This window comes from Diabrotica undecimpunctata, chromosome 5 (assembly GCF_040954645.1).
Source record: "Diabrotica undecimpunctata isolate CICGRU chromosome 5, icDiaUnde3, whole genome shotgun sequence".
Taxonomy (NCBI): Eukaryota; Metazoa; Arthropoda; class Insecta; order Coleoptera; family Chrysomelidae; genus Diabrotica; species Diabrotica undecimpunctata.
The window spans coordinates 12,296,413-12,312,346 of NC_092807.1; the positions used below are offsets into that span (position 1 = coordinate 12,296,413).

The following is a 15,934-nucleotide window of genomic DNA, read 5'->3' on the forward strand; positions in this document are numbered from 1 at the left end:
GTTGCAGGCCTACACGTGGTAATGTTTACATCTTTCTGCATCGGTTAATGAATTTTACTATAATCTAAAATCGATATTGACACTTCTATATCTATAGAAATTTTATGTAAGTACCTGTTTAATAAATACGATAAAAAGTTTCTCACCTGTTTAAGCAATTCATTATGGACGTTAGGCTCTTCGCTTTTATATATCATGTGTTCATCAGCTGTCTTTGCTTCTGGTAAAAGAGGACTAGATCTGTCATTACAAACAACATGTTTTAACGCTTTTTTAGACTCGATTTCAGCTAGCAAGTTATTCCAGTCTGGCCTATGTTTCGGTCTAGCCCTGAAAATAAAAATATGCTTAGTTAAATAGCTTCCATATTTTTAGCGATATGTTATATCTACGTTCAACGGGGAGAAATGATTTCCCTATTTTACATTAATGAGGTAAGGCAAAAGGTACATCAACTAAGTTGATAAACAGAATTCTTGAGGCGGTAATAGGTACTTAAAGTCCATAGAATATACCAAATAAACACCAATAATAAAAGTCACTACAAGTATATAGTGATAAAGGAAATTAATCCCATAAGTCACAAAATTAAACCACATATTCCCAGTAAAAATCGTATTTTTTTATACCTACTATAACAATAAAATATTGATGATATTTAAATTATTAGACACAAAAACTAAAATGATCATTGACAGAACACTAGCTAGGACCGCAGTAGCGTATGGATGCAAGACCTGTGTAATGATAAAAAAACGTGTATGTCAACTTACAATATTTGAAAGAAATATACTGAGAAATGTATGTGGCCCGGTACAACAACAAGATGGTATTTAAAGAGTCCGAAAGAACCAATAAATTGATTAATTGAACGATGAACACAATATTGTACGATAATGTATGTAAAAAATCAAACAAAGGCATGACTGGGTCATATCTAGAGAGTAGAAGGAATAAAAATAAGGCAAATGTTATAGTGGAAACCAATAAGAAGATGGAAGAAAATAAAATACAAAACGAGAAGATTGAGTGATCTAGATGTGACCTTAAAAGGCTTAATGTTAGAAATTTCTGATTGTGCCCTTCCCCAGAGTGAAACGGCACAAGAGGTCTGAATGGAAGAAAATAGCCAAACAGGCAAAGACCTATCCAGGGTTATGAATCCTAGAAAAAGACGATAGATAGACACACACTTTCCGTTTTATATATAGCTTCCATTTTTTCTGAAAAAAGCATTGAATTTGATAAAATATTGTAAATTATAGTAAAACACTATGGAGCTGGTAGTTGTCAAGGAAGAAACTAAAGAATTCACCCAATGGGTTCTCAATTAGAAGAGATAGAGACATCTTAGAACGCATAGAAAAACTCAAAAGTAAAAAATGGCTCCCTACAGGAGTACGTACAAAAACAACTTATTATTATCAAAGAAACAAATGCAAAATATATCCTTAAAACAAACAAAAACAAACTATTTTCTTCTTGCGGTGCTGTACCTTTATTGAAGCGTTGGTTGGCTCTGCCCATGAGAATGTGACTACACCTTTCTTATTAATTTGCTACACGGAAAAGTTGCTCTAAAACCAGCTCGTTCCAAGCTCTAAATTCCGCAACCATCAGAGCCTTATACGACCAATCCATATCTTACTTTCTAGTTTTCCTTAATAATCAGGCAAGGAATATGCATTTACTGTCTCTCATTACATATCCAAGTTAGCTAGTTATAGTGTGAATTATTCAGCATTCTCCGGTAGCACCGCATCTCAAACGTGTCTATTTTATTTATTGTGTCGGCCTTTTACGTCAATGTTTTGCATCCATAAGGAAAATAGACCATCTATAACATTTGAGTGTTCTTAATCTTGTTTGACTTAGGTTTCTGTTGGTAAGGATTGGGTTACATTTACTGATTTACTTATACCAGAAAGATTTCTGTTGTTATATGTTCATACTTTAAGATAAAATCTTTTTCTTTAATGTGGTATAATGTACAGTGTGTGAGGGAGTTATTATTTTAACTTAAAAAGTAGACTATCATATCAGACCTTATCAAAGGCTTGACTCACATCTAAACAAGCAGTTTGCAGAACTTTTCTGCTTATATTTTATTTATTTAGTCCATAATTTCATGTTTCTGCTGAATCGTTTATACTTTATTCTAAAGTCAAATTGGTTTTCTTCTGTTAAGGATTCAGTTGACTTATAAGCAGTCTTTGTAAAAGTTTTCCAAGGACTGGTAGTAGGTTAATGGGTCTATATGAAGTTTGATGAATTCCAGCTCTGAAAGTACTAGTTTTTTCCTTATCAGTGCATAGCTATTACTTTTATGAATTCGTGGAATTTGCATATTTTAACAAGTGCAACTTTTTGCTCTACTTGTCATGTATACCAAGCGTTCGTTAAAAGATATTATTCTTTTTATTTTTAATAGGTCCTTTTAGTTCTTGGCAAGCTTTGTGTTTGTGTTAAGCAAAGTCATTTGCATTTGAAAGATGATTTTTTTACAGTTGTACCATTTCTAATGATGAGTTGTGTCACTTGTTGTCTAAGGGTTTCAATTTTTGCTGTCATTTGGTTTATTATTTGCTCTTGGTTGGCAATTTTCACTTGAAAATCAATATTTTCATTAAAATCTTACACATATGTTGTCTGTGCGGTTGTAGGGACGTATAAGTGGAGAGGTTTTGTGAGATATGTAGCCAGGGTTTGGTGTACTCTAAAATTGATGTGACACTCACCTAGGTTACACCCCCAAACCAATTAAATTACAAAAAATCTACTTACTTTAATTTACTTAACCTTGCAACTTGTTTGTCAGTCAGTGGTTTTTTGGGCATTGCACCCGGCATGGCCGGAGGAGGAGGAGGCATTCCTGGTGGTGGAGGTGGTGGTGGTATATTAGACTGTGAGAGTCTTCTCATAGACGCCTCCCTTACGAGAGCATTTCGTTTCGTGGGTACTTCCTGAAACGAAAATATAGTGTATAAACATACTTATACGTACAAAGATTACTACAGTTTATATTGAATTTGCAAATAAATAGTAAATAAATATTTATTGTAATAAAAATGTAAAGAATAAATTCTTAATAAAGTATTACAACTATGGATAGAAAGTAAAATTCCAATATATTATGTTGCAATCATACTAAGCTTTTGTTTATTACTAGAAATCAAATCTACAAAACCTATGGAACAGTTTTTTAGGAGCTATAAGTTTAGACAGATGCTACATAAATAAACTCAAAAAACTTTAATAGGCAAAATATTTTAATTTTATAAATGTTTTTTAGATATTTTTGAGAAGTAATAAATTTTTTTTTTATTAAAAAAAACTTTATAAAAGGTATATTTATTTTTATAAAACCCTCACGAGCTAAGTCACAGAACGTTTTCGGAATAAATATTCCATCTGCAGTACTGCTACTAGGTATGCATGTTTTAAACTACTAAATATATGGATGAAAACCCTTTAAACGTTATTTAATTGGTTGCGTTGATACATGGTTGCTGATAACTATGTAGGATGTGTAAATTTTAAGCAGATTCATTTCATGGCAACTTAAGCTCTCAACATGGGTTACTGGTCCGAAGGCGTAGCCTCAAAATAGACTTTAAGTAACAACTCCTTTTAGAGAGACAATCTGTGCATAAGTCTTGTAAATCGTGGTAGATCTTTCTGTTTTGTTACGACAGCTATTCATATTAGCTCTTTAGTAATTCACTGATAGCTGATACTGAAGAATAAGGAAAGTGACTCAATAGCAGACCGATTTTTGGTTCTGTAGACATGATGTTGTCGTATATTTACCTCTATAGACCTATTTAATAACCTTAAAATGGCACATGGGATTGTGTTTTTTAATAAGAGGTTGATTAATTTTCTTTAACTTCCTGATGAGCATGGAATACTCAGAACTTTCTACCATCTATCTCTATTTCTAACTAGGTTTATCAGCTCGTCTTAATGATCAGTGCTTCCTTGTTAATAGTCCTCCTCCAGGTTTCTCGGGGTCTATTTCGCCTTCTCGCTTCCTGGTCATTTCAGCTCAGAGTTTTCTTTTCAATAGCAGCATATGATTTCCTAATAGTGTGCTCGTGCCACCTCTACTTCCCGTCTCTTATCATCTGCATTGCAGTACTAGTTTTTTCTGTATCACGGTTCTTCGTTTGAAATGGTCTCAGGCTATCAAATATTTATGATTCGTCTGAGACTACAGTTGGTAAACATGCGGTAATATTCTTTGGTTACATTCTGTAAGTCTCTCATATCTATTGTTCTGTAAAGTAATGGTATTTAATATTAATTTCCGCCTTCTTTTATTAATTCTGACCCCGTGTTGTCTACTCTTGACGACTTTTTTTTTGGTCTAATAACTGCTTCTTTCATTTCAGCAATCGAATGAGAGTTTATTTCTCTGTTATCCATTTAATCCAGTATAATTCCGTCAGATAGTGCATTCTCGTTTTCTTCAAACTTTTCTTTGGTCTTTGTTGGTTTTTTTATTTTTCATTTTGCTTTAGCTACTCAATGGGATTCATTAACGATAACTTAAACAGTCCATCTAATATGATTTAATTATCACTATAAACTTAATTTTATATTTATAAATTTGTAATATAGCATGAATTCTATAGTAAAGCGTTATTTTAGTTTATTCCGGTTTAAGTGAGATTTTAGTAACAAATCAAACCGATAACAAGAATTTCTATAATAAATATCATCAATTTATCTTTATAACAACTGTCACTGGGAGTATAAAATTAATTGTATATTCATATTCATTTTGATCAATTAAATTATCGCCACAACACCTATTTCACTAATATGATAATAAAGTTGCCTACTATCCAGGAGAAGTAACGTATGTACAAAGAATATAGACGCTTAGAAGCGTCTATATTCTTTGGTATGTATATTAAAAATTATTAAGACAAAATTTAAATTATGAAATTTCAGATTTCAGTAGGCAAATGTATCAAATTCGTTTGAAAAAAAATACATGTTGATGAGAAATATAAATCTATGGTACAATGTGCTATAAGGTTAATGTGATATCTATTTCTGTGTGTCCATTTTCTGCCATTCGACTAATGTAAGTATGTCATTATTGTTTTCAAAATTGCACCTATTTATTTATATTGTCTATACTACACGTATTTCTGATACCGTCACTTCTTTATTGCTTCACTTGCTTTCAGGTATGTTCCTGTTGTAATTTATATAAAAAATAAAAAGTTGGAAAAGGGGAAGAATACTACTTGAAGTGTGTAAAAGATTTTAATTCATTCCTAGCTAAGCGCTTTCGGTTTACAAAGCCATATTCAGAGGTATGGTTAAATATAAAGTATCTACTAGGAGAGATCATGTGATAAGCGGAAAATTGCTGATTCCTGTAAATATAAAGTATCCTACTAGGAGAGATCATGTGATAAGCGGAAAATTGCTGATTCCTGTTTTTCTTTTCTTTTTTAACCCTTATCCGGGCAAGGTGGGTCCAACAGGCCTGAGACCTCAATTCTTTTTTCATAAACTGACAAAAAAAAATTAATTGAATTTTATGCATCACTGAATTTGTTTAGAAGTATGTTTCCTTCAAACAAGATCTTCAAACCCTGTTGAATGCTGTAAACAACGAATGCACTGAAAAGGGCTTAACAATCAACGAAAAAAAAACAAAATGGATGGTGGTCGGAAAAATTAATATCGAAGACTCAGTACTAAGATTAGATAACAAAATCCTGGAAAGGGTGGAACACTTTAGATATCTGGGTAGCTGGATTGACTGCAGGGTTGAAAGTGACGAGGAAATTTCGACCAGAATAGAACTCGCACGGAAAAACTTTATTAACTGGCGTTCTGTATTATGCAGTAGAAGTCTGTCGTTGACCACACGTCTAAGAGTATTGAAGTGCTACGTCTGGTCCACTTTGTTCTATGGATGTGAAACCTGGACAACAAAAATAAAAAATCTTAACAAATTAGAAGCGTTTGAGTTATCGTGTTACCGTCGCATGCTCAGAATCCCGTGGACAGCACACATATCTAACGAACGCGTGCTAGAGACCGTGCACAAAGAGCGAGAATTGATTAACATCATCAAAATGAGAAAGGTCCAATACTTCGGTCATATAATGAGAGGACCTAAATATCGCTTACTCCGGTTAATCATTCAGGGCAAAATCGAAGGAAAACGTTGGGTCGGAAGAAAACAACTGTCCTGGCTGCGTAACATTAGACAATGGACAGGTCGAACGGTCGAGGAACTGTTTCATCTAGCTGCCGACCGAGAATCATTTCATCAGCTTGTCAATATGACGATAGCCAACGCTTGAATACAAGCACGGCACACAAAGAAGAAGATGTTTCCTTCAATATAGTCATGAGCTATTTAAAATATTCATTATCATTTTTGAAATTATTGCGTCGAAAGAATTTTGTCACGTAAAGGGGCAACACGGGCCGGTCGGACCCTATTTGTACATATACCTAAAGTCTAAATCTTTGTTACAGAAGTTAATCTGGCAGTCAGGTAATGTTTTTTGTGGATTATCTAAACGACTTTTATGATTCCGGAAATCCAATAATAAAGTCTAAACTTGTAACAAACAACATACCTAAACAATTCTTTGATGTGAACATCAAATAGATGCTTATAATAGGTGTTATATCTATCCTAAATAAATTTTAAAAACTGGTAATCATTGTTGGAATGCAATATTGTTAGTTATGTACCTATACATATTTTGAAATAAATAATGCATCTGCTCCCAGTCGTTTGATATCGATGTTAGTGTCGACAACTAGCTCCTAAAATTATATTTGTGGTATCCGCATCTATTGAAATAAATGATCATCACTAAATTAAAGACGTTATTATTGTTTTCTCAAACACGTGTACATGAAATATATATAAGAATACTTATTCTAGGTTATATCTTATACCTATTAAGAAGTTAGTCATAAACTTCTACCCTGTAGAGGTGGAAGATAACGTACTTGATATAACTGTTACAGGGTGTATACATTACAATATTGAATTACAGTGAAAGTAGATAGTGCGAATAAAATGTCCCGAAAACCATATCAGCTGCAGATCTGCAAGATGTTGCTAATCATTTATTGGATTCCGATTATGAAGAATCTCCTGAAGTAGGTGGCATTGAAAGTGACTCTGAAATTGAAGATCATCTTTCGGAAGCAAGTGAAGAGAATAATCAGCAAGTAGTATTGAGTGATAATGAAGAAAAATGTATAGCTACAAGTTCCCAGATTTTAGAGTGTGTAATTTTTGAAACTAAGGATGGAATTAACTGGAACAGTCAACCACAACCGACAGGACGTATGCGATCCTGCGACATACTAAAAAGCAAAGTGCACAAAGTAGTATTAGCCCCTGGCCAAAGTGTAGATGATCCTGTTGATTACTTTTGTTTTTTTGTGGACGAAAAAATTGAGAACAAAATAGTGAAGAGTACAAATAAAGAAGCTGAAAATGTCCTGGGGATAGAGAACTGGAAATATTGCGATTCTACAGAGCTATATGCCTTTATTGGACTACTACTAATTGCAGGGCACCTGAGTGCCAACATCCATAATGTAGATATTCTTTGGATGAAGTTTTATCGACCTACTATATTTAAAGCTACCATGGAGTTAAAACGATTCAAAAATTTGCTAAGATTTGTTCGATTTGACGATAAGGACACGAGGTCTGAACGTAGAAGGAACGACAAATTAGCAGCAATACGCGATGTGTGCAATTGAGTCAACCAAAACTTTCAGAAATACTATTTACCAGGAAAAAACATAACGGTAGATGAGCAACTTGTTCCGTATCGAGGTAGGTGTCCTTTCAAGCAGTATATGCCTTCAAAGCCAGATAAGTATGGCATGAAAATATGATGGGCCTGTGACTCGGAAACCTTTTAGGTGGAATATCTTTTTTTAAATCTAGACAATTTAAATTTAACTTTAATAAAAGGTCAAAAAAGAATATTAGAAAAATATGGGTAAATATGAATAGTACATTCAAGAACAAGGAACAAAGGACTCTACACTGGACTTCACAAAAAACACATTAAAAAATTTGGTTATGGAACGGATGTCAGAACCCTACCATTTTATTGGAGTTGAAGAAGCAGATCTGCGTCCGAGATAACGTCACTATATATAGTGACGTGACGGGTGCGAGTTAAACATCAGCTGGGTCAATTCAATTCAAATTACTGTATTTTAGGGAAAACTCCATCAAAATGAGTTTAGTACAGCTCAAAATGTTCATTTTTCATTGTACTATAGTCCCCATTAACATGATACTAAATTTTTTGATCTTATATCAGCAAAAAATCGTTATAAACAAATTTGATGGTTTTTTACACCTAAATTCTATACTTTAAACTGATGTAACGTCGTCAAAAATTGATAAAATGTAATTTTTCAAAATTCATTTTCGAGCTTGTAATCAAAGTTTTAAAATGGAGTGCTTTAAACCTTTTTACATTAAGCAGAAGCAAAATTATAGTATACTCCCTCTATAACGAACACGGTTATTACGAAGTTTCGCTTATAACGAGATACATTAGATGTCCCGTGAAATTTCTATTGAACTATAACCCTCTATAGCGAAACAAATTTGGTTATAACAAGAGAAAATAAGATCCAAAAACGTTTTTTTTTACGTTTTTGGCCCGGCTGTGGCTATAAATAAATACCCTTTTTAACTGCCGCCCGCAATAAACTTCTTACAATTTATGATTCTTATGGAGGTCATACACGTTAGAGTTGGCATGATGGGTTTAACCTTGCATACATAACCGACAGGCAAGCTTTAGCGTGTATATGATAAAACTATACAGTTATCGGTGCATGTACATGCAACCGGGCAAATATGAAAATTCATATTTTATGCCGCTCGGTTTTGCTTGCCTGCGAGCATACACTAGCGTGTGTGGAGTCCGGCGAGCTTGCCTGCCATAGTTCTCATAGCATCACATGTTTCAGGTATTATTCGGCCCAAAGCCTGAGGTGATATAATAGCAGAATATATGAGACACTTGTATGTTCTTCCTTTTGCAAGAAATCTTAATGTTACTGATAGTCTCTCATGTGCTGCTATTGGTTTCTTCATAACAGTATCTTGTCTTTGTATTAACGAAGTAATCAAAGATAATAGTTTTTTAAATAAAGTTTTTCATTAATTCGTAAATAATTGTTGTAATCTGTTGTTTTAAATCTCAATTCATTTATTAAATTTACGTGGAAGAAATGTTTTCTTTTTAATAACCAGCGTTTAGACCATTCAGTGCGATCTCTCTTTTTTTTTCTTTTCTGAAGAATAAGTCTTAAGCCAAGTACAGCTATCACATCGTTGTCCTCCATTGTAATTTGGTAGGTATATACCGCACAAAGTACTGTAGGCGTCCTGCACACACCGTCACGTAGCTTAACAGAACAGTTAATGGCAAAACTGTGCATGCAAACCCTAACGTTTATGTGTAATATGGAACTCGGTTATACCTGTCGGTTATGCATGCAAGGTTAAAACCATAATGCAAACCCTGACGTGTATGGCCTCCATTACTGGAAAATTTACAATTTATGATTCACAAGTGTCATTGTAGGGAGTTGACCATTCGCACCTAATAATATAGGTCCTCATAGACAAGATGTGGAAAGTGTTTTAAACGTTGTCAGAAACTTTATCCAAAGACAAAACGCAAATGAAAAAGCATAAAACTGTTTCTCTCTCTCCAATGGCGCTACAGCCCAAATCGGGCCTTGGCCTCCTCCAAACTATGCCTCCAACCTTGTCGGTCCCGCGCCGATCTTCTCGAGGTTCTCACGTCTAGCAAATTTTGCGCGTCCGCTGCCACTTCATCCTCCCATCTTTTCCGTGGCCTTCCTTTTGGTCTTGCGCCATGCATTTTACTATCAAGAGCTCTTTTCGGCAATCTTTTTGTCTCCATTCTTACTACATGACCAGCCCAGCGAAGTTTGTGAAGTTTAACGAATTCTGAGATCGGTGTCTCTTTGAACAGTTGGTAGAGTTCATGGTTATACCTGGATCTCCATATTCCGTTTTCGTTAATAGGTCCAAATATCTTTCTTAGGACTTTTCTTTGGAAGACTTCCAATTTTCTTTTTGTCTCTTCTGTCATCACCCATGTCTCGCATCCATAACACACTATTGGTCTGATAATAGTTTTGTAGACCCTGATTTTCGATCTCCAGTGTGTGTTTTTGGAGCGAAACACATGATCGAGTGCAAAAAAGCTTTGTTTCCCTTTACTATTCTTCTTTGGATTTCTGGTTCTTCTGTTCCATCCGTGTTTAATGTAACTCCTAAATATGTGAAACTTTCTACCGTTTCAATATGGTCATCTAATTCCACTGTGCGTCTGTTTCTACTAGCTCTTGCCTGTGTTAACTTTTTTGTCTTTTGAATATTTATTTCTAGTCCGGTCTCTTTTGCCTTTGATTTTAATTGTGAATATATTTCTGCCGCCTCTTCTGTTCTGCGAGACATGATGCTGATATCATCGGCATAGGCGGCAATCTGTATTGATTTATTTGTAAGGAGATTACCTCTTCCTACATTCAGCTGTTTTATCACATATTCCAAGGTCAGGTTGAATAGTGTCGGTGCCAGCCCGTCTCCTTGATTTAATCCTTGGGCTATCGTAAACTTTTCAGTGAGCTCATTTTGGACTCTGACAGTTGCTATTGACGAATCCATTGTTGTTTTTACCAGTCGGATGTATTTTTGGGGGATATTAAAGCTATGCAATATTTGATATAACTTGTTCCTATTAATTGAGTCGTAGGCTTGTTTGAAATCTATGAATATGTTGTGGACGTCAATGTCGTATTCCCACGATTTGTTTAAGATTTGTTTTACTGTGAATAGTTGGTCAGTTGTAGATCTTCCTTGTCGGAAACCGGTTTGATATTCCCCGACAATATTTTTAGTTAGTTGTTGGAGTCGTTTGTTTAGTATGTAAGTAAAAATTTTGTACGCCGTGCACAAGAGGGTTATGCCGCGATAATTTTCGCATTTCAGTTTATCCCCATTTTTATAAATTGGGCATATAATCCCGGTTTTCCAATCATTAGGGATCTTTTCATCATTCCAAATCTTGTTCATGAGCACATGCATTTGTCCTACTAGGTGATCGCCACCTAATTTATATAGCTCAGGTGGGACGTTGTCAATACCTGGAGCCTTATTGTTCTTTTGTGCTCGTATTGCCTGTTTTACCTCTTCCATCGTTGGGGGTTCTATATTTTCGGTGTCTCCCTCATTGTGATGCATGTCCATATGCTCTTCATTTTCTTGTGTCCCTAAAAGAGTTTGGAAATAGGTTTTCCAGAATGATTTTATTTCTTTTGGATCACTGGTTATTTGCCCTTCTTGATTTCTGCATAGATTTGTTCGGGGTTTGTATCCTTCTCTTAAATTGCTTAGATATCTGTACGCCTGTCTTATATTGTTGCTTTGAAGATTTTCTTCCATTTTCTGTATATTGCCGTTTTCGTATCTTCTTTTCTCTGTTCGGCATATTTTATCTGCCCTCCGTCTTGCATCTTGGTAACTTGCCCTTCTTTTTCTGGTTCTTCTTTCCATATATTTCTTGTGTTCTTCATTTCTTTTCTGTATGGCCTTATTACACTCGTCATTGAACCATTCCCTTTTTGTATCTTTCTTTTTCTTGCCTATGATTTTTCTTGCTGCGTCAATAACTTTTGTTTTGATTTCTTCCCAATGTTCTTCGGTACCTAGACTGCCTGTGTCTGTCAGTGTTTGTGTTATTTCTCTTTCATAGTTCTGTTTGACATCTTGTTGTTTCAATTTTTGTATATCTAGCTGTTCTGTTCTTTGTTCCTGTCTTTCCCTCCTGTTTCTCGGAATTCTGCATCTGTATTTTATCTGTACTAGGAGATGGTCAGATCCGCAACATGCTCCTCTTTGGATTTTCACATCTTGTATGCTTGTTGCGGCCCGTTTGTCTATCAAGACATGATCAATTTGGTTAGCGGTTGTTCCTGCAGGCATAATCCATGTCGCTTTGTGTATGTCGGGGTGTGGGAAAAAAGTCGAACTTATGACCATGTTTTTTCTACTGGCAAAGTTGATGATAAGTAATTCTCCATTTTCGTTGGTATTTTGATGGAGTGAATGTTTACCAATGGTTCCTAAGAAAAGTTCTTCTTAAAAAAATAAAACTGTTTCACATCTTTAGAAAATATAATAGATAGAATACTGGACAATTTAAAGCAGTTGAAAATGACAGACTTCTTCCAATTGCTGAAGCAATAGTTTATGTTATCCTTGAAAATACGCTTTATACAGATACAGAATACAGATTTTTTTAATGTATATCATTGACAATAAAAGTAAACAACTTTTTTTTCAAAAATGCCATTCAAACAATATTTAGTATCTTATATTGCTCCGAATGGCTTCACTATAGGAAGTTAATATTTTAGAAAACTACATCATATGTATGCACAGTATTATTGTTGTTTGATATAACGAGATCGGCTTATAACGAGGTAATTAGTCTGCATTTCAGTTCTCGTTATAGAGGGAGTCTACTATATAAGCTAAAATGTCTTATAGTCCATAATTTGATATTTTACACAAATACATTTGCAATATCTCAGCATCTGATACACCGATTTTAACGTTTCAAAGTTTATTTGGTTTGTTTTTTTTTTATAAACAAAAATCGATTTAAAAAAAGGATATATCTTTATTAGTTTATTAGTTATACGCATTTGAGAAATTAAATTGTTAATAACAAATTCCTGCTTAAAAAATCGGATTATCATGTTAAAGATTTGGATTTAGCTAGTCAAAATATAAAAATCAGTTAAAAAATGCCATGGAGCTCAATCGGCCACGAAACGCCCCTTCGGGTTCTTCCCGAATCTTCTCAATCTTCTCACGACAACAGTGTAATAAAACGTTTTGTTACTACGCTATACAGAAATGTGTGTTCACTGTGCAGTAAAAGACGATTTATTGGAACTGTTCTAATAATAATCGAAAATGCCTATTACGAAACCTTATAACAGATCAAATTTATGGCAAGTTTATTACATTGCTGTATTGACTTCAACGTTTAATAACCGTTTTAGTACAACAATAATTTTATTAGAAATAAATTGATTATATTATTTTTTCTTGTCTTATTTACAACTAAATAACTTAGGGACTTACCTGAAATACTAATAACTCGTACAGCTAATTCAGATTCAGAATAGAACTTGATTTTACAAAAAATGATCCACGCGATCGCTCACACTACACTGCCATCGAGTGGATTTGTTTAAATTTAGAGACTTTGGCAACTGAAAATGCTCAAGAGGTGATTGATTGGATAATTGCAACGCAAATCATTTCATTTTCAATCGTGATTCACTTGAATAAGGTCAAGGAAATTGCAAAGAGAAAAGTAAGCCAGACGGGAAATTATTTTTGAAGTTGTTATGAAGATGGTGCATAAAATTAGATGCATTTTCAGCAAGAAAAAATGTATCTAATTGCAATTTTTTAACTCATATTTTACTTAAAATAGTAGAGAAAATTACAAAGAAAAAATAATTTAGACAGGAAATTATTTTTGAAGTTGTTATTGTGATGGGTAGCTCTATTAGACACCAGATTCAGTAAAATGCAAGTTTAATTACAAGAAAAAGATGTGAAAGCAAAAAACAGGAGTTTCTATTACTGTTCACAAGAAACTAACTAAAAACATTAAAAGCTGGGAATAAGTAGACGAGCAAATCATAACAATGGACATTTATGGAAATTGGCAAACAGTTGTCTTTATAAATGACAAAAGATGAATTTAACTAATAACTAAGGGACTTCCTAAGAAATATAAATCAGAACAAATAAATTTGCATACTGTGAGACTTTAACGTCAGAGTCGGAAGAAAAAAAGTAATTCCTATCTATCTATCTATATAAGGATTTTTACAGCTGTCGCCGCCTTCCTTCTTTCAGCCAACGTCTCCAGTCCTTTCTGTTCTGCCATTCTCCATCTCTAAGGTCTCGTCTTTCCATGGCCTCGTCCACTTCATCCCTCCACGATCTTCGGGGTCTTCCTCTTTTCCTCCTTCCTATTGGGCTCCAATCCGAAATCTTTGCTATCCACCTTGTATGATCTGTTCTTCTCACATGTCCATATCAAATTAAACATTTTTCTTTGATGTAGCTGAGTATGTCTTGTTCTACTGCCATTCTTCGTTTTATCTCCTTATTTCTTTTATTGGGGTAGTGATGCGTCTCAAACAGCATCTCCTACTCAAATGTCAACCTCACCTTCACGTTGGTGAACCCTGTTGTCACAAACGAGGCTCTGACGACCGAGTATCCGCGGTATAACTGTAACAGCCGGAATTAAGGAAATGTAATTCCATTATGGGTAGTGGGTAGGAACTCCTTGGAATTCCTTGGATAGTCCTATCAGGAAAAAATGAATCATTCCCTGCCCCCCACAGATTCCAGGTGTTTCCTGACCCGGGAAACTAGTACCTGCTTAGGCTCCCTAGTCCAGGGTTACGGATGAAGACCACAACGGCAGTCACGACGGAGAGAGAGACCTTCGGTACGGCGAGGATGGTGGAAGTGGCGACTCCGGATTTTAGGGTTTGTATAGAATCACGCAGCGTCTGATCCAGAGTGGCCGGCTGCAAACAGCGTCGGATCCAAAAGTAATTCCATAGTGGGGAAATGTAATGAACAAAGAGTAAACAACAATGGTAAATGACTCTTAGATATATGCCAAAGATTGGACTTAAAGGTTATGAATGATTTTTTCCCTCACAAAGAAATCCGTAAAGGCTTTAGCGGGATAAGATGGTAAAATATAAAATATGCACTCGGCTAGATTGTTATTTGAGATTAGGAGCTCGAAAGTATATATTCAGAAACCTCTTTAGCCAAATTTTTAGCTCCCTAAATGGCCCCATAGGTCCCCTATCGCAAAAAATGTTGAGCTTTGAGGATTTTTCGGAGCGAAAATGACAACTCTAACTCCGTTGTTCAAAAGAATGAAAAAATACACGAAAAATGATTATTTAGAAGTTTGACAAAAATTATCTACATAATCTAAAAAAATTTTCAAAAAATCAAATATTTTTCCTGAGCTCAATTTTAATCCAAAAATCTGAAAAAAATCTGAGTGTTTTTGGGCATTAAAATATATGTGCATGAATTTTTTGAAATTTTTTAAGGTAAAGAATCGCTCAGAAATTTTTTTTCCTTTTTTTTTTCGAAAAAACACATTTGTTTCCCTAGGGGACCCTTGAGGTCACATAGGGAGCTAAATTTTGGTAAATCAGTTTTTAAATATGTACTTTCGTACTTTCGAGTACATAATCCTAAATACAAACCCAGCCGCGTGCAAATTTTACCATCTTATCCCGTTAGCTTTACATTAATACAACTAAAGAAAAAACCACAACCAATTATTGACTATCTGATCCAGCCACAAAAAATAAAACTAAAAACAAATGACGTAAGGGCCTATCGTAGTGCAGAATGTGGGTCTGACCATCACATGTCGGTAGCTAAAGTTCCTATTAACTATAAAAAGAATACCATACCAACCTATAACGAAAATAGCACCGAATCCAAACCTAAAGCCATAAAATATAATATCCATAGCTTAATAGAGAAATCTACAAAATTCCTCTACAAGACAAGACTGGCTGCAATGGTAGGAACTGTAGATGAAATAGAAACAGCAGAAGAGCTAAGCAGCAAGGGAAGTTTTGGGATATTTGGACAAAAGCAGAAAAGAAAGTCCCGAATGGATCACAGATAAGATAAAGGAAATACCACATTAAAAGACAAATGCATATATGACTTGGTTCCGAACAAAATATCCAGAAGACAAAAAAAACGTATGTATCACTGAAC

General features: G+C 34.6%; 1 protein-coding gene across 4 annotated transcripts in view; it reads right to left on the bottom strand.

Moving 5' to 3' along the window:
- Positions 1-15,934, bottom strand: part of LOC140441059 (uncharacterized) — a 130,662-nt gene that overhangs the window by 30,870 nt on the left and 83,858 nt on the right. For all 4 annotated transcript variants that reach the window (XM_072531483.1, XM_072531480.1, XM_072531484.1 and 1 more), the window contains 2 exons: positions 2,785-2,963; positions 147-330 (listed from right to left, as the gene is read on the bottom strand). In XM_072531483.1, the coding sequence (XP_072387584.1) occupies positions 147-330; positions 2,785-2,963 (363 nt within the window). The remainder of the gene's footprint in view (positions 1-146; positions 331-2,784; positions 2,964-15,934) is intronic.